We start from the raw sequence: 22548 nt of genomic DNA, 5'->3' as shown, positions 1-22548 counted from the left end.
CCTTTGTGCAGTATAAATTTGGGACATGAAAGACTAACAGGAACTCAATTTAAGGAATCCTTAAAACATAAATACCATTTTTGTGTACTTAGAAATGAGTAGGACTAAAACTGAGAGGTAAAAAATAAGATATGGTGTGTTTCCCAGAAAAAAGGAGCTGAAGCAAAGCCATTCCACTTTAAGCATCCTAAGAGCTTTGATGAGAGGAGTATAGTGTTGCTTGGCTTGCTGCTGATTTGGCAGCCTCTGTCTCTTCACTGCATTTTTCATGTGCGCCCTTCGTTTGTTTCTTTTTTTTCCTCTTTTGTATCTTACTCATCAGAATGTGAGGTAAAAGGCTGCTACTGCAACACTCTTGCTCCAAGCAGCTTATGCTAACCAGCTTTCACAGAGAACATAATCCTTACACAAACACCTTAACTCATGAAGGAAGAAGGTCCAGTGCGACGTAGGTTTTCTTCATGTGCTGGGATTTCATCTGTGTTTTCTCCAAGAGCTGATGGCCGAAAGCTCGTCCGGAACGCTTCATTCGGCGGATATAACGAGCTCTCTCCTGCTTTGCCAGGTTTGTTTTGGTCTTGCATTTCTTAAAATGTACAGAAGCTAATCTAATTTCTACCTCAAATGTTCATGCTTGAATGAAAGTAATGTACTGAGATGTGGGTAGAAATCAGAAAGAGTACTGTGTGTATGCATTTCGATAACAGCTCTTTGTAGTGGCTAGATTTGCAGACAGGGAAAGGAATAAGTTAGCTTTCACAGTGCCACAAATCTCACTTTAAAATGCATTGGTGTATTTGAGACTGACTGGAATGTTTGTTTTGGTTGTTTGGGCTTTTAGGACTGAGGTTCTGTGATGTGGTTTACAAATGCCTTTCTTTCTTGTACTTTCCACTGCCCCCCCCCCCCGTCCCCCCCCCATAAATGGATCTGCTTTAAAATTGTAAGGTACAGCAGAAGGTTTTCATTTAGCTGTAACTTCTGGAAAATCTGCAGGTTTGACATAAAATGACAAGATAGAAAATGAGGGCTAAAAACATAGCTTTGCTAAACTCTGTAGTGCAAGATTTTGAATACTAAAACCTCTGAAAGGGCTTTAATCTTCTTTTGCGCAGATTTGTTGTTTCCTGAAAATCAGTACTGGAATATTGAAATGAATTTGGTGGTCATTGCATGTCATTGTTCATAATGTGCACTTCTGATGTAGGTACCTGAAATTCAGCAGTTTATTTCAGGAAGCCTCAGTACTTGAAAATGTGTTACAAGGTCACCCATTCCTGAAGGGGGACATAGTACAAACTGTGCATTCTTTCCAGAATTGCTCTGGATGTGTGACTTGTCTTGTGCATGCGCAGAATGCACTTTATTGTGTAGTCCTGCAGACTACACAGGATGTTGGGGGGGAAGGAAAGGGGGGAATAAAATAGATTTCACTTTCTATTGCCTGCCTCCTACAGCATGGCTCACTGAATTTGTAAGCCCTGGTTCTGAAGTCCCAGAGCAGAGCTGGGTGCAGACCATGGGGGAGGTTGCAGACACCATGTTTTATTGAACATTTTTATCCTGGAATGTTTCCTTTCACTCTGTTTCAGGAAATGATTAGCCTTCTACCAACCATCTAACACTGAGTTTTATTCAAGCTGCTTACAAAATAAAAGATCTCAAAGCTTGAAAGCATGGGGTTGGCAACTAGATAGGTGCTTCCTACCTTTAAAATAAGTATGTGTAGTCTGGTGATTAGTGGGGAAAAAAGGGATCTCATTTTGTATTTGCTTCCTTTCTGTATAGGATTCTGCAGCTAAAGCTGATCACTGTTCATAAGCAGACAATGAATGAGTACTTAAAATGCAGAACAAATGGAAAGCAGTTTTTAATGAAAAAATTCAAGTGTGTACATAGAATTAAAAAATGCTTGCTCTTTTGGAATCTTGCATATATCTCTGAAGAGTTTCAACATTCCTAACATGCTTAATGAATGTTCTTTATGTGCTCTTTCAGATTGGTTTAGGCAAAGAGTAATTGTCTGTTTTAAATATACTCATGTATAGTTACAGTGATGATAGTCTTTGGGTATTTTTTTATTTTATGTGGTGCTTTACAGAAGGGAACACTACTGTTAAAAAATGTATTAAAGGACTTTGCTTACTTTTCTGATTATTTTTGCTTTCAAAGTCCATGGAGGAATCTGAATTAGTTAATATGGGATTGTTCTCCTAAATCTGGTTGTCAATAAGCTTTTGCAAGTCAGTCAGTTACGGACTATGGTTCCCTGTGTTCAACTCTTTAAAAAGATTTTTCCTTTTTTTTTCTGATGTGTTTATTATATGGCACCAGTATTGATAATTCCCACTAAGTACAGCTCATAGTTCTTCCAGAAGCATTTTCCAGCTGAAGTATTTGTTCCTCAAAATTACACATGCACACCAGTAATCAAATCAGGCTGTTCCTTTCTTTTCACTTGGAAGTCAGTAATACTGTTGCTTGGATTGCTATTTGTGATCTTTTCATGCATTGCATTGCTTTTCTACTGTTTTTTCTGTATGTTTGAAAAAGAGCCTCCAGTGGATAGTAATTATTTCTTTTATGAATAAAATAGATCTGACATTAAAAAGTAACATGCTTATTTTCTGATGTATTTTTCTCATGTGTCATAATTGCAGATGGCATTTATTGAGAAGCACAAAGCCAGTATTCGAGATGTGAGAGTTATGTGGTTGGTTTTGGTTTTTCCCTTCCTTCAAAATTGACTGAAGGGATGGATTGTGGGTGCAACTTCAAAAAGTATATGTTGTGCTTGGAAAATTGAAATCTATTATCTAGACAGGTTGGTTTTTTTTTTTGAAACTGTACCCTGCCACAGTCTTTATCCTAAATGGTCTTTAATTTTGCAGTGTATGTAGCCTTTTGTCAACAACAGTGTTTGAAGATTTTTTTGTTTTGTTTTGTGGTGGTGGTGGGGGGTTGTTTGGTTGGTTTTTTGTTTGGTTGGTTTTTGTTATTGACTACACAGTCTGTCTCAGTCTCTAAAGCAGCACTGTTGATTTTGTTTCATTAATCTCTTGTATGCAAGGGTTGTGGTTCCTCTGTCAGGCTCTGAAATCTCTCTGAAAGCTCCTAATGAGTTTTAATGTAGATTTTTACCTGCAAGTTTTGGAAGAACGAGCTAAGTGGTCACAGCAGGAATGCACTAATGGACAGTTTCCCTTGGCTTCTGAGGTCATACCATGAACTTGGCTGACTGCACTGGCACTGGGATCAGCTTTCAGAGCCCATGGCACCTGAGCTGTTAAGATAAGGAAGGTCACACTGGAGAAAGCCTGTTCAGGTGTAGTGTTGCTTTGAACGCGATCGCCGATGCTCAGAACTGCTTTAGAGAGTACGGTAGTGCTGCTCCTAACTCTAAAGATTGCTTTCAGGATTGTAGGTGGAAAATGATGCATAAATGCAAAGGATTCAATAGACAGGAAATTACAGAAAGGGACTGTCTTCAACACCTGAATTTCTAAATTGTGAAATGTGGGCTCAGGTTATTTTGTTAAGGAGCTGCTGATTGAATTACAAGGTGGGAAAGAACAAGTAAGCTAAAATATTAGGCCCAAACCACTGCTGATAAATATTGAAAAACTTGAAACACTTTATTTTTATTGTATCCTGCTTTTAGCCTCTTGTGCTCTGGCAGTCTCTGCTCCAGACAGCTGTCTCTATTGTGAGCCTGTCCCTCTACACAGAGGGAGGTCAGCGGTAGGATGGTGGGGGATGCAAAGCTGCATGACTGGGTTTCCTCACAGACCAACATGGGGCAGTGCAAGTTCCAAGAGGTGCACCACCCTGACTTGGCTTTGCTATTGAACCCCTGAGAGAGCCCTTTTCTGTGCTGTGGGTGAGGAGGGGAACAATCTGTGTGGTGGGTAAGTTCATGAATCAGCTGGCACAAACACCTCTGCAGCTGGAGACTGAAAGCAAGGAGGTGAAATTCATGGAAGTGCAACTGAACTTTGGTCTCCGTGTCCAGTTCTTTAAGACAGAACAGTTCTTTCTGGTTTCATTTCTTCGTGGTGGTACTGATGCAAAGCTTGTTTGTGAAAATAAAAAAAATCTATGTCTGTTGAATAAGGGTGTGTAAAGTCCATAAAATTGTTGTGCTTCAGAAAGCAAGCTTGGAATTATAGCTTCTCTTTTGTAAGAACAATCCTGACTTAGCACTTCCTTGCTGATTCCCCCTCACTAAGGCTTCTGTATGTGCCATTAAATAAACAAAAATGGGAAAGCCATTAGAAAATGCCTGCATTGCATTTTCAGTGGGATTTGATTCCTTTTCTTTTGGGCACTGGTTGAGGAGAATGCCTCTGCTATGGTTGTGGTGTGTGTCTGACTGCCTAAGACTGGCATTGAATCCAGTAACTTCTCAATAAACCAAGGCAAGAGTAGCCTCTGAGGCTTTAGACAACTTTTGTTTTGTTTCATGCCTGATAACTAGTGCTGTAGAAAATGTGCTTTTGCTCTTGGTATTATCTAGGAAATGTAGCTTCTGGTGTCTAGATTTTTTGTGAATTCCCTAGTACTACAAATCTTCTGCCTGTCAAGGTACTCCTTTCCTGTTGTCATATGGTCTCCTACATTCCTACATATGGTCTCCTAGTTTTCATTAGCTGAACAAGTCTCTTGTGGATGTGTTGGAGGAATTTAAAAATGAAGGATTTAATGAGCTATGCCCAGGTGGGGCTTTTAAGGATGTTAAAGTTTGTGAAAGCATGTAGGGCTTCCTTTCTGTGAACGTAAAATGGGATATTGTACTGCAGTATATAATTTTTAAAAATCTGGTCTTACAAAGGAATATCTGCACAAAGTAATAAATATAAAGGGAGAAAAATCCCCAAAAGACTGATTACCAGACCAAAATCAAGAGGAATCTTAAGATTTTTCATGTAACCTGGAGATCAACTTAATGCCCCTTTAACTCCATGAATCTTCCCAAGATGTGTAATTGTGACAAATGAATCAGTTCTGTCTTAGAGTTTCTAGGTATTATAAGTTGTGGAAGGCTGAAGATAATAATAACAAAAAAAAAAAAAAAAAAAAAAAAAAAATTCCTACTATGGACAAACTACCCAACACTGCTACAGAAAGTTAAAAATTCCTTCAAAGCTCATAGTTTCCCCTTACATACACACATTCCCCTGAAGAATGTGAATTCAAGGAGTTTCTCTGGTAAGTCTTCTCATTTCAGGGATCAGAATGCTGATTTCTGTTTTGAAGTCAGGACCATGCCCAGAGGGATGCTCCAAAGCACTGGTGGTGTCCATGGGTGCAGTGTGCCTGCTGTTGCCATGTCTGGTGTGGTGTCTGAGGGTGCACTGTTCTGCTGGATTAAACTGATCAACGAGTGAGATGTTGTCTTGTAAGCACAGGAGGCAATTTTTCTGTGAGAGGGTGCCAGGTTCTCAGTATATGTTCTGTGGCACAGAGCAGCTGTGTGGCAGCACCCATACCAGTTGTGTCCCTGTTTTCCATTGTCACACAGACACTAACTTACTTTGCATTCTGGATACTGGGGAAGTGTGGGGTTTGTCACAAAAGAGAAAGATGGGATTTTGACAACTGTTTTAGTAAAAGGCCTTGTAGTTACGCTTCTTGAGTGTCAAGTTGAAAGTATAAATTCAAGGCTAATGTAAGGAACTTTTTCTGTTGTCTTGCAAAAAAATCCTGACTGGTGATTTTAATCAGATTTGCTTTCGTGTAGGTGGTATTTAACAATTATCTAGCTACAGAAGGTTCAGAAATGAGCAAACAAAAAAAGGCTTTGTTTAGTACTCTTCTCTGTGCCTGCATGTATGCAGGTAGGGTAGAATGAGAAAATAAAAGGACAAAAGTTGGCATGTTATATTTACATTTCATCGGGTTATTGGATCAGGTACAGCATTATCCAAATACACTGGACTGTTCTTGCCTCTTAATGGCAAGTATTAAATTAGTGTATATGATAGTAGCTGGTATGTTTTCAGCTAATGAGATAGATTGGTATGTATATGCTATTTGAAAATTTTATTTACTTGTACTTTTTTATGCTAAACACATTGGCAAATTTATTTCAAAAGCTAGTTCATATAAATTTTAATAATGAATTTAAATAATTTGCAACCATGCTGTTTTTCCTTTAAGGTTCTGACAAAGGGAAGGACGATGCGTCACAAAAAGACGATGCAGCATATTCTATGTCAAAAAGCAAGGTAAGGAACACCACCTCCTAACCTGTCTGAAAAATGTTGGTGTGTAAAGAAGTTAAACATTTTTAATTAAAAGCAAATGTATTTAACTTTTGTTGTAGATAATCTTGAAGATTACTCTTCAGATTCAGCAATAGATAAAGATTAAAGGGAATCTCTTAATATAGTTCCCAGGATGACATCACATCCAAATCTGGGGTTCAAAGTAGTGGAAATTAAATATGAAGTCTTCTTGTGGCTGTCTCAGAGTAGAATATTGCCTTGCCGTAGAGTTTAAAGGGTCTAACTTACCCAGCTGTGTGGTGTTCTATTTTCTGCTAGGATATCCACTGTCTTTTTAAAGAGGCAAATGTGGTAACAGCCACTTAAAGAGATTGTTGAGTTGCAGCAGGGGTGGGTTGCTCTGGAAGGTGACAGCTAGCTCCCAGGTGAAAGGGGGAAATTCTTGCTTTTTGCTGCTTTTGCACACAGCTGTTCCCACAGCACTCTGTCCTGGGCACAGGCAGCCACACCCCTTGGAGATAGAGTTTGCCCTCGAGGTTTTGACACAAATTTTTCTGTGGTATTTGATGTATCAGAGCCATAAAGACAAATATTACAAAGATACTGAAGGAAAATGAAGAAGCTTAAAGATTATAGTAGCATTTCCAGGCTTAAATAGTGTCATTGAAATTGCAGTGGGATAAGCAGTTTAGTGTCTGCAGGTGATGTTGCAGTTTTGTGGTGTGTAGCTAAGCATTTCAAACTGTTGGTGTCTTACACAGGACTTGGAATCACAAAACTTTCTATCTTTTTGCTTTACTGCATCCTAGAGCCTCACTTGTCAGGAATATCAAGGAAGCATATTTACCATCCAGTTTTCTTGTGATCAAAATATTTATGTTGGTCCAGAAACCTCCAAATCAGTTTGACTTGGACATCAAGTTAATACGATCTCTTTTGACTTGGATTTATTCCAGACTCTCAAGAATCATATATCTTTGACTATCCAATTTCCTTTTCCTCTCCCTTATACTTATTTTTTCTTAGCTGTTGTCTTAACAGGATCTTAAGTCTTTGGGCTCTTTGCTATTACATTTTTTTGTGTCTTTCTGTCAAAGATGATACCAATATTCCTACTTCTGCTAATACATGCTTTTCTTCACCCTTTTTTTTAAATTGCTGCATGTGGGGCTTGATTTTACTAATGGAAGTGAAATAGCAGCCTTTCTTCCTAAGGGAGAATGGAAAGCAGTGATGGGAGTTGCCTGGAATCTGGTACTGCATGTACCTTGCTGGGAGTTACAGCAGGTTCTTTTAAAGTGTTTTCTTCTGAAGTTTTTATCCCATCGGCTTTGTGTGGATATAACAGTGAGAAGGTTACTGGCTTAAAAATATACACACAGATCACTGACCTGTCTCATAATATTGAACAGCTAAATGTAAACCTTTACTCAGTGTCATATTAATGAGCTTTAAAACTGAGACAATGAGAAAATTAGTTTTTTAAGTAGGGAAACTTATTGGTTTGGGGCTTTTCTATGCATGACCTTTAGATTGCCTTAGCTTTCTATTGGTGAGCAACTAGAATATTTATGAAGGTTTTGCTTAAGTTGTTCCATTATAGCTTGCATAATGAGTTCATTACCTCTTCTTATGTGACAGTGATAATCATTTTTCCCCTCTTCTGTTACTACATTTAAAGTACTGTATTTCCTTTAATTTCTAGAGAGAGGAATTTAATTTCAAGTTGTGCGCTCATCTTAAGGCTAAATTTTGAGTGTCAAGAACATACATTTATTACAAGCTGTTTCCTGTATTTTTCCAAGATAGATACAGAAGTTAAAGAACATTTACTTATCATTAAAATAATTGTGAGCTAAAACTACTTTTTGCCAGTTATTGCACATACCTTTTTACAGTACCTAAGTAGACTCCTGTAGAGTCTTAGTTCTGAATTAAAGATGTAAAGTAGAATCCAGGTTAAATAGTTCTGTACAGATTGTGACTCTTTAGGCTTTGTTTCTTTTCTTTGAGCAACCTGTGAGTTAAGAGAATGCTGAAGTGCACTGTTTTTCTTATAGCTGTGAGTTTTAGTCCAGGCTTGCATATTTTTGGACTGTCATTTTATAGTATTCCAAAACACAAATTCAGTGAATAGACTTTGCACTGTCATTTGAGATTTGAAATGTGGAACATCTTAAGGGTCAGTTTTGATAAAATGTCCTTGAATTTGAGTTGAATACTCGGTTTAAAATGTTAAATTATTTTGGTTTGGGTTTTTTTGTTTCTTTTTTTGAGAATGCAGCAGTTTTGGGTCTACCAGGCTTATGTTTCAGTACACAAAGAAATACAACTCTCTAATTTATTTGAAGTCTGTATTTAATGAATACCTACTCAGTGTTTTCTGACCTCCAATAGGAATAGTATGAAAACTCTACCACAGACTCCTCTTAGGCTCCTCCTTTTCCCCTTTTTTTTTTCTCTAAAGAGTGCTGTTCCCAAAGTGAAAGTGAATATTTGTTGGCTTCAGTTCCCTTGTAACTAGTAGGCAGCAAACCTCCAAGTGCAAACTTTGAACCTTACAAGACATGGGGGGAGGCAGGGGGAGAAATCATGTGGTGCTGAGGCAGCTGGTTGTCCTGCACGAACGAGACTTGGGTGTCACGAACAAACCTGGCTCCTGCTCCTGCCTGATGCCACTGTGAGCTCCTTGAAGATGACTTGCAAAGTAATCAGAGCGTGGAATTAGGGTTCAAGGAGCAGAACAGGTGCCATTAGTGGGCAGTTGTACTCTGATGATTTACACAGCACTGAATCCTAGACTGAAGAGGCTGTATTTTCCTTCATGAGTCACAGGGTAAGTGCCTCTATAGCAGTCTTGTTGGAGAAGCTGTCAAGTTGTGGATGAAGACAGCTGATTCTATATTCTGATTCATAAATCCTGGGAATGGCTCCTGTGTTAAAACACCTGGATTCTCCTAGAACATTCTCTTTCTGCTAAAATAATACCTAACTATTCAAGCATGCTCTGTCTATTAACAGTCTACATGAGCTAAATATTTGCTGTGTATGGGTCAGCTGCTTCCAAAGGAGCCTTAGACTTCTTTCCCATAAAACCCTTACAAAAAGACACTCTGTGAATAGGTGGTGAACAGCTCACGTTACAAGAAGTGGTTCATTGGTTTGAGTTTTTTTAAGGGGGAAGCAGTAGGGAAGTGAGAGGGAATGGGAACCTTACAAATGTAATTGCACTTCAATCAGTAATATATTCTCGTATCTGTCATTGTCATTTATTTAATATGTGTGTTGTGAATTTCAGTCTGAATCCAAGCTTTTCAATGGCTCTGAAAAGGATATCTCTCAGTCTTCAAGCAAACTTACAAAAAAGGAATCTCTCAAGGTGAATAATTTCCTAGTATCTCTTCATGGACTATAAATGCATTCCCATAGTTTTTCCTTATTCTCTGATGAGAAGACAAAAATGCCAAGTAACAATTAGACTTAGAGAATATTTAAGTATTGTGAGAAGTTGTGCTGTTGAGTCTCTTCAAATTTTACTGGTTTTTCACTTGAATAATAGCTTCTATAATGCTGTCTTTAAAATGGCACAATATTGTAGAATTACTCAGATGATCGATGATTTCAGATTGGCAGGGACCTCAGGACATCTACATGCAATGAAATGACAAATTGAATTATCCAAATAGCAATTTGAATGCATTTCTACTGTCTTCTTCCCTCTGGACTGTAGCAAGACCAAACTCCACTGTTTGGTAGATACCATTTCAAGAGAAATGTAAAATTATTCGGCTTTAAATGAGGCCTGCAAATTTTTCCTAAGGAGAAACATAACTGGTGGGTAAAGACCACAGATCAGATAATGTACCTGTATATTGGAATTTGGTTTGGTTGGTTATTCCTCTCCTTTGATTCTAAGAGGAGCTTCAAGGTCCTCAGTTTCTAGAGAAAATTGCAGAAGAATCTGAAATTGGCTACGTCACAGCTGCTCTTGAAGTAATTGTTGGCACTTTGAAGTCAAATACTCTGTTTTAAAGCTGTTTTTCTATATCTGTATTGCAAATTGAATTTAGCTGGTTTTTCCTCAGCTTGTAATGGCTGATACGTTTTTTGCGCTGATAACTGGCCATGACATTGTAAACATTTTTATTATTTTTTACAGGTTCAAAAGAAAAACTACAGAGAAGAAAAGAAGAGAGCCACGAAAGAATTACTCAGCACAATCACGGACCCCTCAGTTATTGTTATGGCTGACTGGTTGAAGGTCAGAATCCAAGTGTGAAACCCGAGTTGAAGATGGAGCAGTTAGTTGCTTGCTGCTTTCTGACCAGAATAGAAAAGGCTCAATCTTTTACTTGCTGTTAATGTTTTCCTACAGGCACAGCAGCCACTAATTGCATCCCCAGGTCTCTGTGCTCAAATCCCAGGGGACTAATAAAGGAACTTACTGCAGTCACCCTTGTCACATTATTCTTGTGTGCATAGCCATCAATTTGGGATGACTTGCCTTTACAATCCTCATTTTGTCCTTCTCATTTTACACTTTGAAGTGGCTCTGTTACGTATATAACAATTGCAAAAGTAATTCAGCCAGATATTTGAATATCTGGTTTCTTTGTGTATTTCTGGTAATTTTCCTTACCTCTCTAAAGAGCTAGCTGGCACTTCTACCTTGAAGACAGCAGTTCATATTATCAACAGTAGTGCAGTTGAATTGTCATACTTCCCGTAACAGGATGTGTGCATACCCTTTTGTAGAACTGAGTATTCATCAAGACAGAAGAACAAGCATACCTTTACATTCTTTAATAAACCTGGGTAAACTTTTGAAAGACCTGATAAACTTTGCTTTGAAATAAAAGCTAATAATTTTCAGTTCTAATTTGGTAAGGGGGATGGTTTGGTATTGAGATATAAGTGTAACTATTTATCTTCCAGATTCGTGGTACCTTGAAAAGCTGGACCAAACTGTGGTGTGTACTGAAACCAGGAGTGTTGCTTCTTTACAAAACTCCCAAAAATGACCAGTGGGTAGGAACAGTGCTGCTGAATGTTTGTGAACTCATCGAGAGGCCTTCTAAAAAAGATGGCTTTTGTTTCAAACTTTTTCATCCTTTGGAGCAAACCATATGGGCTACAAAGGTTAGTGGTGGCATGCATGGTTCTTAAGGGATGACTAGCATTAATCAGCTATGAGTAAAGACAACCTCAATCAAAAGTGGAACTGTGTTTTCTGTTTCAACTTCAGTGGTTTGTGTTGATTCTGAATATAAGCCCTCAACATCTAGTCCCATTCATCAGAAAAAGTATTTGATTTATGCTGCTCTGTGTACTTAAAGAGCTTCAGAAGCGTGGTGTACAAAGGGTTGCCATTAAAAAGGTTGATGCCATCACTGGCAATCACACAAATTAAAGGAATGCATGTTTAACATTATATTTTACATCAGTCATATCTCAGAAATTAAGGTGAGATTTGCCAAAATGAAAGAGTGTTGTTATAAACATTTCTTGTGTCCAACTCTATATTCATGTAGTAAAGTGTCACCTTAGTTCAATTTGCTTGTAAGAGTCAAAAAGCAGATTATTTGCTTGTCCAATAATGGCTCACATTGCAACTTGTTAGCCAAGTCTGTTCCTTTTTGTTATGATGTTATGGTGATAAGTGTTTTCATTCAGTTCTGATGTCTGTTTGCCTTGTCACACATGGCATAATACTGTGAGCAGCTCTTACCTGTGCTGAAAAGCACAGGTGTGTTCTGCAGAGCAAAGGTTGGTTTCAGTATCTTGTAAGGGTCTTAAATGCTTGCTCTTACTTCTTGTTTATAATCTGATAAACTATTTTAGTCGTTGTTTTGTGTTTACATGTGGAGAGGGGATGTGGAAGCACAGCACAGGTGAACATATTTTCCTTCTAAAATAATGTCTTGCTTTAGATGAAATTACTGTACAATATTAGGACCCTTGTTATAATTAATTAATTATACCCTCTAAAATATACATCTTACAATCTCACAATTAGTAGCTATCTTCTGAATTGTCCCATCTGTAGAATACACTGTGTTAAATTTGTCATCCTTTTCTTAAGGCAGTCACTATAATTCCTGATGCTTGTGGTTATTCTGGATTGTGATCATTTATCAGTGTTATCTAAATTTACCGAACTTAGATCAAATCACTTGTAGTTTCTTTTGAATAATTTTATTTAATTGTTGCTTAGGCAAACCTTTCAGTGACTAGTGGTGATCTCACATTTGCAGAACACAAACTCCATATCCTTTTCCAAAGCTATAGCATTTGGTGTTAATGTGCTTTTTTATGATATATATACATGCATTGCAAAGTGGTGGCCTGTCTGCAGAAGATCACAAATCAGTCTTATATTTCTTTTTTGCTTGGCAATGAGAAATGGATTTGTTTGTTTTTTTAACTAGATATTTAGAATTTAGAGGACATGCCCTACCAGATTTTTACTTTTTTAAGGTAGGTCAAATTTTGAACCTGAACAAGTTGATATTGTCCATTCTAAATGTGCTGAGAGCTGGAGTGGCGTTTGTTCATTTTGTTATGGCTATTTGCAGTTGAGAATTCCTGGACTCCATTAGATGATAGGCCTTTAAGTTTGAAACCCTTTTCTGCCTTGTTTACCTAGTCAATCAAAATGTCCTAGTTACAGATTTATTATCATGAGGCAAACTTACCACAAAGAGCCTCAAGTCCAAGGCAGAGTTTGCAGTTAGTGCAGAAAGGCAGCATTGCAAAAATCTTAAATGGAGCTATAAGTACTGTGGGAGATTTTCTCACTTGAGCACACTCCCTATGGTGTCTCCTTCTGGCAGACTGCAAATTCTCTTCTGCAGTAGTTTGTGGCCAGTCACTTCACATGCTCCCTTAAGCCTGTTGCTTTGATGTTCCTCCTACAGTCTGAGGTAGCCAATGCACTGTACCTTGATTATCTTCCTTGTGTGCCTGCTCCTGATGCCATTTCAGTTTTCTGAAATTATTAATTAGAAAAGTTAATGCAAGTATTTTTTTCTGTGTAAATTTAGTCAGGGTTGACTGCATATCACTTTTCATTGTTGTCTTTAAAACAATGTTCATGGCATTTGAATATTCTGTAAGAAGTAAACTTTTTTAATCTAATGGAATTTTTACCTTGACCATTGGCTTGGAGTAGTAGCACTATCCATGAGAAACAGAGACAATCCAAATAAAGTCACCCAGCAAACAGAAATGAATGTTCCTCTTGTACAGATCACTAACTACTGGAAATTGGTTTTGAAACCATAGTGGGTGATACCAAAGGAAAGAATCCTGTGCTGTTGGAACTGTAGCCAGTTAGAGGAAATCAAGATCCATGAGCAGTTATATAAAATAAGTCAACTTACTTAAATACTTATTTGACTAAAAATTACTCACTTGGTTTTAATCAATATATTGTTAAAACACTTAGGGAGTGTAACTTTCTTGCATTAAAAAAAAAGGCAAAACCAGACACAAAACCACACTTCATCTCTAAATTGTAGTTGTTTAGTACAGAGTAAGTAGCATACCCTGAAGTGCCCACTGTATAAACCCAAAGGGCAGATTTCATGAGCAGAAATCTGCCCTTAGACTGCTCTAGTATCCTGTCACCCAAGAATTCCGAGGCCTTCTGGTGGCTGAGGCCTTTGCCCCCCAGCATCTCTGCCACCCCAGCCTGGTGTGGTGGTGCTCTCCCCTCCTCAGGGGACACTGGGCTTCTTCCATGCCTTCCCATCCTTGGGGTGAGGAGTGGTCATGCACTGGGGTTGTCCCTCTTGGTTCTTGCTACCCACTAACTCCTGATACCTTTGCTGCCTCACCAAAGGCTTTTTCTAGGCACACCTCTCCTTTCTCTCAGAGGGAGACCAAGGTTTGGAGTCTTGTTTCTAGCACCCAGTTGCTGTTACTCTATACTGACTCCTCAGGAGGTTCTGACCATCATTTACACCAGCACTAGCTAGTCTGTATTGGTATTTAAGAGCCACCAAGACTACTCCTTAACCCGCTTCTCGCCCTCAGAAACGTTCTGGCTGTTTCATTTGCTTGCTTCTAAAATTACCTGCCTTTATCTGCTTTTGCTCAAAACTTCTGCTGGCTGTCCAGTTCCCTCTTCTAAGCCTTATATTGGCTTTCCATTAGGCTTCTCTGGGGGAAATCAGTAAGATCAAAATATGTTTTCATCAGTTAGGCAGGCTTAACCCAGCTTTCAGCAATAGCTTCAAGTATGTTTAATACAGCCCTCTTTGCCTATCAGTTGTTTAAAGTTATCATACATAAATTTTTGGAAGGAACTTCATAATGGTTATTTAACATTTTATTCCAAAATGAAAGTTGACAGAAATGGAAAAGTCTTTTAATTTTTTTTTTATATGAAGTGTGAAAAACTTCACAGTAAATAGAAAATAAAACTTTAGCCAAGTCTGATTTATACACCAAAAAACCGACCCCTCCACCTAAAAAAAAGATAAAAAACTGCACCCAAACTAAAACCAAAAATCCCCAACCAAACTAAATTTTTTTTTAATCACAAAGACCATTCTTTTGAAAAGTGGGCGTGAATTGGGTCCCATACTTAGAATGAAGTCTTTGAAGAAGAAATCTAGTGAAAGAGGGCTGTCCATCTTTCCATTCATGTCTTCATTAGATGTTGCTGAGTGACAGTAAATAGCCCTGCAGTGTGTTAGCTTCTTACTACACTGAATGATAAACCGTAAAACTGAATTAAAATATCTGATGCTGTTTCTTGTTTTGTGTGTTTTAAGGGTCCTAAAGGTGAAGCAGTTGGTGCTATAACTCTGCCATTGCCCAGCAGTTACTTGATCATCCGAGCTGCTTCAGAATCAGATGGTAAATAGACACTTGATTGATTTTCAGCAGTGAGAAAGATGGTTTCAATTGTCTTATCATGTCTGTTACAGCACTTTGATTGCAGTTTAATTGTTGTTAAGGTTCTCCTTTAATTTAGAGCATGCAGTAATGTTGGTATTAGTACTTTTTCATGGTTATTAAAGGAGAATATCAATCTAAAGGAAAAGTTATTGAACTGCTTGCAGTTGCCTTTTGTTGACAGGGTAGAGGAGGGGGAAAAGGGTTATCTGTGTTTTAGCTATATTAATGTATGTCTAAATATCAAGCTATAAATATCAAATGCCTTTGTAACTGCTAACGTGGTTGTAGTCTTATTAAAGCATTTCTGTGTTAAGTGCATCAGTTGCACAGAGTTCTACTACTAAAAATTTCTTCAAAATGTAGTTCTGTAAACACCTGTCACTGGGAAGGTGGTGATCAGTGCAACTACCCTCTAAAGTTATGATGTGGAAAAAATTAAGACTGTTATGTAGCTGTTTCTAGCAAGTGCTTTTCATCTACTGGTTAATTAGGCATACCCCTGCAGACTTTAGAGATAGGACTCTCTCTGCCTTCTGTATTGAGAAATGGATTAGATACATGGAAAAGAAGAAGTAAGAAAGGGAAAAAATAGACAAATTTGTTCAGTTACTTTTTGCAAAAAATAAGCTATCATTATAGCTATTTTCCCACACTATTATCATATTGCTTGGGCAAATTTTGCCAAATGATGTGATTACTTAGTCTTCATAATTAGAGCAGGGCTGCAGGCAACTCTGGGGGCATTCCATAGTCATGGTTTGGGTGGAACCAGACTTGCATTAAGGAGGAAATGCTGGAATATGCTCTAACAAAATCATTATTTACCTTGCTTTCCTTCTCTGAAGCATTCCTTACACTGAAGCTGGGTGGTTGTGAGTTGTTTTTATGTCCCTACCAGACCGTAAAATCCAATACATGTAACATGGAACAGCTCTGATGTGTGTCCTCAAAAGCAGTGCAAGCAGGCCCAGAGGGCTGATTTTCCTAGTTAGCAAACAGAAGTGCTATAGTTCTGTTAAATCCTTAAGTTTTGGTCTAATACTAAATTTATCTTTAGGCAGGTGTTGGATGGATGCTTTGGAGCTGGCACTGAAATGTTCAAGTCTGCTAAAGCGTACAATGATTAGGGAAGGTAAAGAGCACGATTTGAACTCCTCAGCTGACAGTACTCATGTCTCTTTCTATGGTCTGATCCGTGCTAACAACTTGCACAGTGGAGAAAACTTGCCGTAAGTGAATTAATTACTAAATATGATTGCTTTTGGGCAGAACCTTGTAGTGATAATTTTGCCACAGGGAGGCTAAGGCTGCTTTTTTTTTTTTTTTTTTTTTTTGCTCCTGAGTTCTCTTTTCATGCCTTAATTGCAGTATGTTTTACACCCTGCATATAAAATGAAAGAATCCTTTTTTAAGCGAAGTGGATACAGGGGAAATTTGGCCCAAGGAACTTGGAGTATTGCATCAGCAAGTTTAATTACTCGGTTAAGCTGTTCAAAATTAAAAAAAAAAAGAAAATTTTATGTTGGTGTCCCTTGTTAGCTTCAGTGGAAAATCTGAAGCTTAGTACACGTGACAAAAGTCAGTAGATGTGAATTAAAGTTGCTGTTCTTTAGTTAAAGAAATGAATAATCCTTTATTTAAATTATTTCAGCATGAATAATCAGATGGATGAATAATAATTCAGTCACCTTATGATTAAATGCATTAAAGTTAAAATTGTCTTATCACCTGATATCTAATGTCTGAGAGCCCTTCAATTACTCTCTGATTATTTTAATAAATACTTTCAGCCATGTTTTTGTGAGCACAAGCTTCTGTGAAAATAAATTATTAAGTGTAGTGAATGAATGGCTGTAGTGGGTTGACTGTGGCTGGATGCCAGGCACCCACCAAAGCCTCTCTCTCACTACCCTGTGCAGCTGGATAGGAAGAGAAAATTTAACAAAGGGTTCATGAGTTGAGATAAGGACCAGAAGAAGTCACTCACTAAATGCCATCATGGGCAAAACAGGCTTAAGTTAGAGATATTAACTGAAGTTATTACTAACAAAATCAGAGCTGAATAATGAAATGTAAAATAAGACCTTAAAAAACACCTCTGCCCTACCCCTCCCTCCTTCCCCAGAGGCACAGACAGGTAGTGGGGGTTTCCAGCTGCTGCTCAGGGAGAGGAGTCCACCCTGGGTCCCTCCCACAGGAGATAGTTCTCTGAACTTCTCCAGCATGAGTTCCTCCATGGGCAACAGTTCTCCACAACTGCTGCCACGTGGGTCCCTCTTCCCCAGGGGCAGTTTTTCAGGCACAGCCTGCTGTAGCATGGGTCTCCCACAGGGTCACAGGTCCTACCAGGACACTGCTCCAGCATTGGTTCCTCTCCCAACAGGTCTGCAGGTCCCTGCAAGGAGCCTGCTCCAGCACAGGCCTCCCATGGGTTTACAGCCTCCTCTCAGGCATTCACCTCAGTAATTTTCCACCAGTTCAATATACTTTGTGAAGATTTAGCTGTCCATTTATCTTTTCTTGGTAGGCAGGAATTTTGTACTGCTGTTAGGAGTATGCTGTCCCACAGCGAGACCTGGACTAGGAGAAATGCAATTCTTTTTATGCAATTCATAGATGGTCTGAGAAAAGCACAAAAAAGGTAAATGCTTGCCCCCTGCAACAATTAAAGACCCTATCCAGATGACCAGTCTTGGCTCAGCTGCAGTTTAGTGCCTTCTTTTCACTCATAGGAACAATGTAACTGCTGTTTACAATTCAGCTGGAGATCTGCACTCCAGAATAGTAGTTTTATATCAACTGCTGGCCAAGATTACAATCACAGCAATTAGCTACAGCTGTTAAGTCTAATTAAGACTAATGCTTTAATTAAGTACATCTTCTGGTATAGCATGTTCTTAGAGTATTCAGTGTGCTTAACTGTCTAAGGAGCAAAACTGGCAGGTATAGCTTTAATTGGGTGGCAGAAGAGGGAGAAGAAAGGTGAAAGCAATTTTAGCTTCAGCTGAGAGAGAGCTTTTTAAAGTAGGTTAATAGCAAGAGAAGGTCCAAGGAAAACCTTGGACAGATACTTGTTGAAGATGGTCACCTGACCATCCAATAGGGATGAAAAAAGAGCAGGCATGTTCACTGCTTTCTTTTTTTTTTGCATCAGTCATTAATACCAATAATATTAATGGGCTGCCTGATCTCCTTGATTTGGAGGCCTGTGAATGCAGGATCAGTGATTTTCCATTTGTGGGGACTGAAATTGTAAGAGACCAGCTGTATCAACTGAATGTTTGTAAGTCCACGTAGTCTGATGTGATTCATCACAGAGTAGTTGGAGGAGCTAGTGGATGTTATGACAGGGCACCTCTCAGTTGTCTGCCAAGGGTCTGGGGAGTCTGAGGAGGTCCCCGCTGACTGGAAACTTACCAACAGTATTCAGATTTACAAGAAAGGCCTGGAAAGACCCAGGAACCTATAGACCTGTGAGACTAACCTCAGTAGATGGAAAAATTGTGGAGATAGATGGAAAAATTCTGTGTTCTGTTGAAAGACATTTAAAAACAATGAATCACCAGGCACAGTCAGCACAGGGAAAGTCACATTTAGCTAATAAGATACCCTTCATAAGATAAGGTCAGTTGCCTACTGGGTGAAGGTAAAGCAGTGGATGTAGTTTTTTCTAGATTTTATAAGGCTTTTGATATTGTCCCTCACAGGATCATTTTGGATAAATTATTCAGCTGTGAGATGAGCAGGGTTGCAATGTGCTGGTTGAAGAACTGGGTGAATGACAGGACTCAAAGGGGTGTGGTGAGTGGGGCTGCATCTGGCTGGTGACACCAGCAATGTCCCTCAGGGCTCAGTCATGGGCCTGTTCTGTTCAGTGTTTTAATCAGTGATCTGTGGATGTAAGAGTTGAATGCACTCTTAGCAAGTTTGCTGACAATACCAAACAGGGAGGTGCTGCTGACTCTCTCAGGGGATGAGAGGCCTTGCAGAGGGATATGCATAGATTGGAGAGTTGGGCAATCATCAATGGCGTGGAATTAAAGAAGTCCCAGTGCCTGATTCTGCACCTCAGAATCAGGCACTGGGCAGGGTAATGCCAGGCACAAGAATGAATTGGCAGAGGAGTGGGTTGGGACAGCCCTGCCCTCACGGTGGCCTGAGGTGACTGGTGGGGAGGAGGAGCAACAAATCTTGTTACAGAGCTGGAAGGCATGGCCTGTGAGGAGGGACTGAGAACTTTGTTTGTCTAGTTTTGAGAAAAGTAGGCTGAGATGCAAACTCTCTTGCAGCTTTTTGAGGAGGGGAATTGGAAAGGGAGGTGCTGAATTCTTCTCCCTGGTATAGAAGCATGGAAATGGTTTAAAGTATCATCAGAAGAGGTTTAGACTGGACATTAGGGAGCATTTTTTTACCAAGTGTATGGTCAGACACTGGAACAGGCTTCCTAGAGAGGTGGTTGATGTCCCAGGCTGCTCAGTGTCAGTTGACATTTTGGTGAGAAGAGTATACATCCTATATGTTTCCAGCAAGGCTAGTTTGACACTGCTGCCACCTCAGGCTTGATACTGGCAGTTTTGGTGTGTATTTTATTAAGATCCTGGTTTGGAAACAATGAAATGATTGTGTGAAGTTGAAGATTCATTTAGCCTTTGTTTTTTAATAGGTTAAATGACAGTGAAATTGAGAGGCATCACTTCAAAGATCAAGATACATACTCTGACAAGTCTGATAAGGAAAATGACCATGACCACGAGGAATCTGATAACGATGGGCTGGGAAAAAGTGAAGAAAGCGACAGTGACACATCAGAGCGACAGGATGATTCTTATGTTGATCCAGAACCAATTGATATCAAGGAAACCACTTACTTAGAACAGAGTCATGAAGAACTTGGGGAGGTAAAAGTGCTGTTGATGTACTGAGCAAGCAGCTTCTCCAAATAGTAAGCTGATATTTTAAAGGTCAGGCTACACTTGAAAGCTGACTTACAGGATTGGCTTTCATATTTCAGCAATAATGTATAGAAAAGGTTCTGCTCACCCATATTCTGCTCTGCTTTGCCATTCTTGTGCTCATGTATGAGATTTTAACAGAGCTAATGGAATTACCTGGCATATTGCTCAGACAGAAAGTACAGAAAGGACCTCGTGCAGCAGAGGTTCATCATAACTACTTGTTCTTTTGTTGTTACTTCTGTTTGGGTTTTATTAACTTAGTCCTGTTTTTTTCTTCAAGTAAAATCTTCGAGTTGAAGGTTTGAATACAACCTGACGCTTCTTTTTTTTTCTCCTGCAAGAGAAAAGTTAAGCAATTTTAGTCTGCAGAATTTAGTGGAAGGCTTGCTGTGCTTCTGATGTCAGCTTGCATTCTAATGATTCCCCAGAGCTGCTATTCCACTTCTGCAGGTTGTTTTATGTATTTGCCTATACAGGCAAATATGACAGGGATTTGTAAACCAAAACTCTTGTTAACAGAAATTGAAATAAGTCTTTTCAGAAATCTCCTCTTTCTAATTAAGAGAAATTACTAAGATTTTTTTTTATGCTCATGGAACTTGAATATCTTATGCTTTAGTGCTTTCTAGTAAAACGTGTGGACAAAGCAGTGTTTTAGGAAAAGCTGAGGAGTTTTAAGTCACACATTTTTGAGAATGCATTTTAGAACTGTTCTGGAAAAAGGGATGCCTTTCCTTGCTTTTCCTACAACCATTGCTCTTGATTTCAGAAACTATATGGAATAATATCTCCCTTCTTCTTGGACAGGAAAGAGCCAATGGAATGTGGCTGCTGGTTTTGCTCAGTTACCCCTAAGTGGTCTATTTTCTTTAAGAATAACCACTGATGACTGATTGAAGGCAGTGAAAAGCATAGATATGTCAGCTTTTATGGTTGGGAAAAGCCAGTAGAATTAACAGCCCTTTGGTGTCTAAGTCCTGCATTTGAGAAGAGAGTAATGCAGGTGATGCTCTATCATACTTCATTAGAGATGTATCATAAGTGTATTTATAGAAACTGGATATCACTTCCATAGTTGTTTCAGCATCACAGAATGGTTTATTTTAAGTATCCATTTCCCATTCTTACTGCAGCCTTAGAATGTGTTGACCTGTCTTCTGGAGCATTGTTTGCTTTCTCCTCTCTCTAAGCAGTTTTTTGGTTCATCCTAGGCAGGTGAGGCTGCTCAGACAGAAGAAGTGTCAGAGGAAAACAAAAGTTTGATCTGGACACTACTGAAGCAAGTCCGGCCAGGAATGGACTTGTCCAAGGTTGTACTGCCTACATTTATTTTGGAGCCTCGCTCTTTCCTGGACAAGCTCTCTGATTACTACTACCATGCAGACTTTCTGTCTGAGTAAGTCTCTGGTTTTCATTCTTACCATTTTTAAAATTAAAATAGAGTAACAGTGTCAGATATTGCCCTTTTCCAAAAGCTAACTGCCTTGAGAGCTCATATGGTACATCTTGAAGTCTGGCCCCCTCTTATAATTTAATAGCAGTCGTGTTGCAGGCATTTCTGGTTTAGCTTCTGAAGACTGGTTGAAAGACTTCTGAAAATTAGTTTAGTTTTTTTCTCCAAGAAGCATATTTAAAAAGAGAAACCAATACTAGTTAATTTTTTAATACAGTGTTTAGTTCTATCCAGATTTTTGAGTTGCCAGCTCAAATGTAGCTAATAAATTGAAGACTGTAAATTGAAATATTATTCAGCTCGGAGCTCTGCATATAAGTAGGCTGGTAGTAAAAAGATACCAAAGTAGTAACCTATAAATGGAAGAACTTGAGTGGGGGTGGGACAGAATTTAATGTTGCAAAGAACAGACTCAAATATGGAAATATCATTTCTGGCATTTTAGTTTGACTTCAATTTTGAAACAAATATTTGAAAACTTTAAATTTGGTGAGGTCAGGCTGAAAGTTTTACAGCAGTGCAAATCACAGACCTGCTTTAGTCAGCTCACAGATTCAAGATATGTCACAACAATTGATAGCATGTTATAAATGATGCAATGCAATACTGGTACTTGATTCTGTGTGTTCTGTTTCACAGAGCTGCTCTTGAAGAAAATGCTTACAACCGCATGAAAAAAGTAGTGAAGTGGTATTTGTCAGGATTCTACAAAAAGCCAAAGGTAGACTTTCACATGTTATTTTGTCCTCAGTCACTGTGTCTAGTTTGAGGACTTAGGGATATGCTGGAGTAAGTTTTTCTTTTTGAATTTATATTTTAATGCATTTTTTAAAAAAGCAAAGTTATGTTTTCATTCCTTACTCAAACACAACATGGAAATTTTTGGTCCTTAGCCATGCTTAAAATAGACTATATTCTATTCCATTTGTCCCTTGGAGTAGAAATTGAACTAAATATTTTTTATATAATTGAGCCAGTTCTGTATTTACCATTCTTCAGTGATAAC

The 22548-nt window shown here is 38.7% G+C and overlaps 1 protein-coding gene across 8 annotated transcripts in view; it reads left to right on the top strand.

Moving 5' to 3' along the window:
* Positions 1 to 22548, top strand: part of OSBPL8 (oxysterol binding protein like 8) — a 93712-nt gene that overhangs the window by 48292 nt on the left and 22872 nt on the right. For 5 of the 8 annotated variants that reach the window (XM_050982261.1, XM_050982256.1, XM_050982239.1 and 2 more), the window contains 9 exons: positions 6160 to 6227; positions 9526 to 9606; positions 10387 to 10488; positions 11163 to 11366; positions 15008 to 15092; positions 16192 to 16363; positions 19798 to 20032; positions 21301 to 21485; positions 22182 to 22263. In XM_050982261.1, coding sequence (XP_050838218.1) covers positions 6160 to 6227; positions 9526 to 9606; positions 10387 to 10488; positions 11163 to 11366; positions 15008 to 15092; positions 16192 to 16363; positions 19798 to 20032; positions 21301 to 21485; positions 22182 to 22263 — 1214 coding nt within the window. Of the gene's footprint in view, positions 1 to 322; positions 566 to 6159; positions 6228 to 9525; positions 9607 to 10386; positions 10489 to 11162; positions 11367 to 15007; positions 15093 to 16191; positions 16364 to 19797; positions 20033 to 21300; positions 21486 to 22181; positions 22264 to 22548 lie in introns of all 8 variants that reach the window. The other 3 variants (XM_050982244.1, XM_050982250.1, XM_050982248.1) reach the window with 1 other exon arrangement.

The sequence above is a fragment of the Serinus canaria genome, chromosome 1A, assembly GCF_022539315.1.
Source record: "Serinus canaria isolate serCan28SL12 chromosome 1A, serCan2020, whole genome shotgun sequence".
Taxonomy (NCBI): domain Eukaryota; kingdom Metazoa; phylum Chordata; class Aves; order Passeriformes; family Fringillidae; genus Serinus; species Serinus canaria.
The sequence above is the reverse complement of the archived record's forward strand: the minus strand, read 5'-3'. Positions and strand labels throughout refer to the sequence as shown.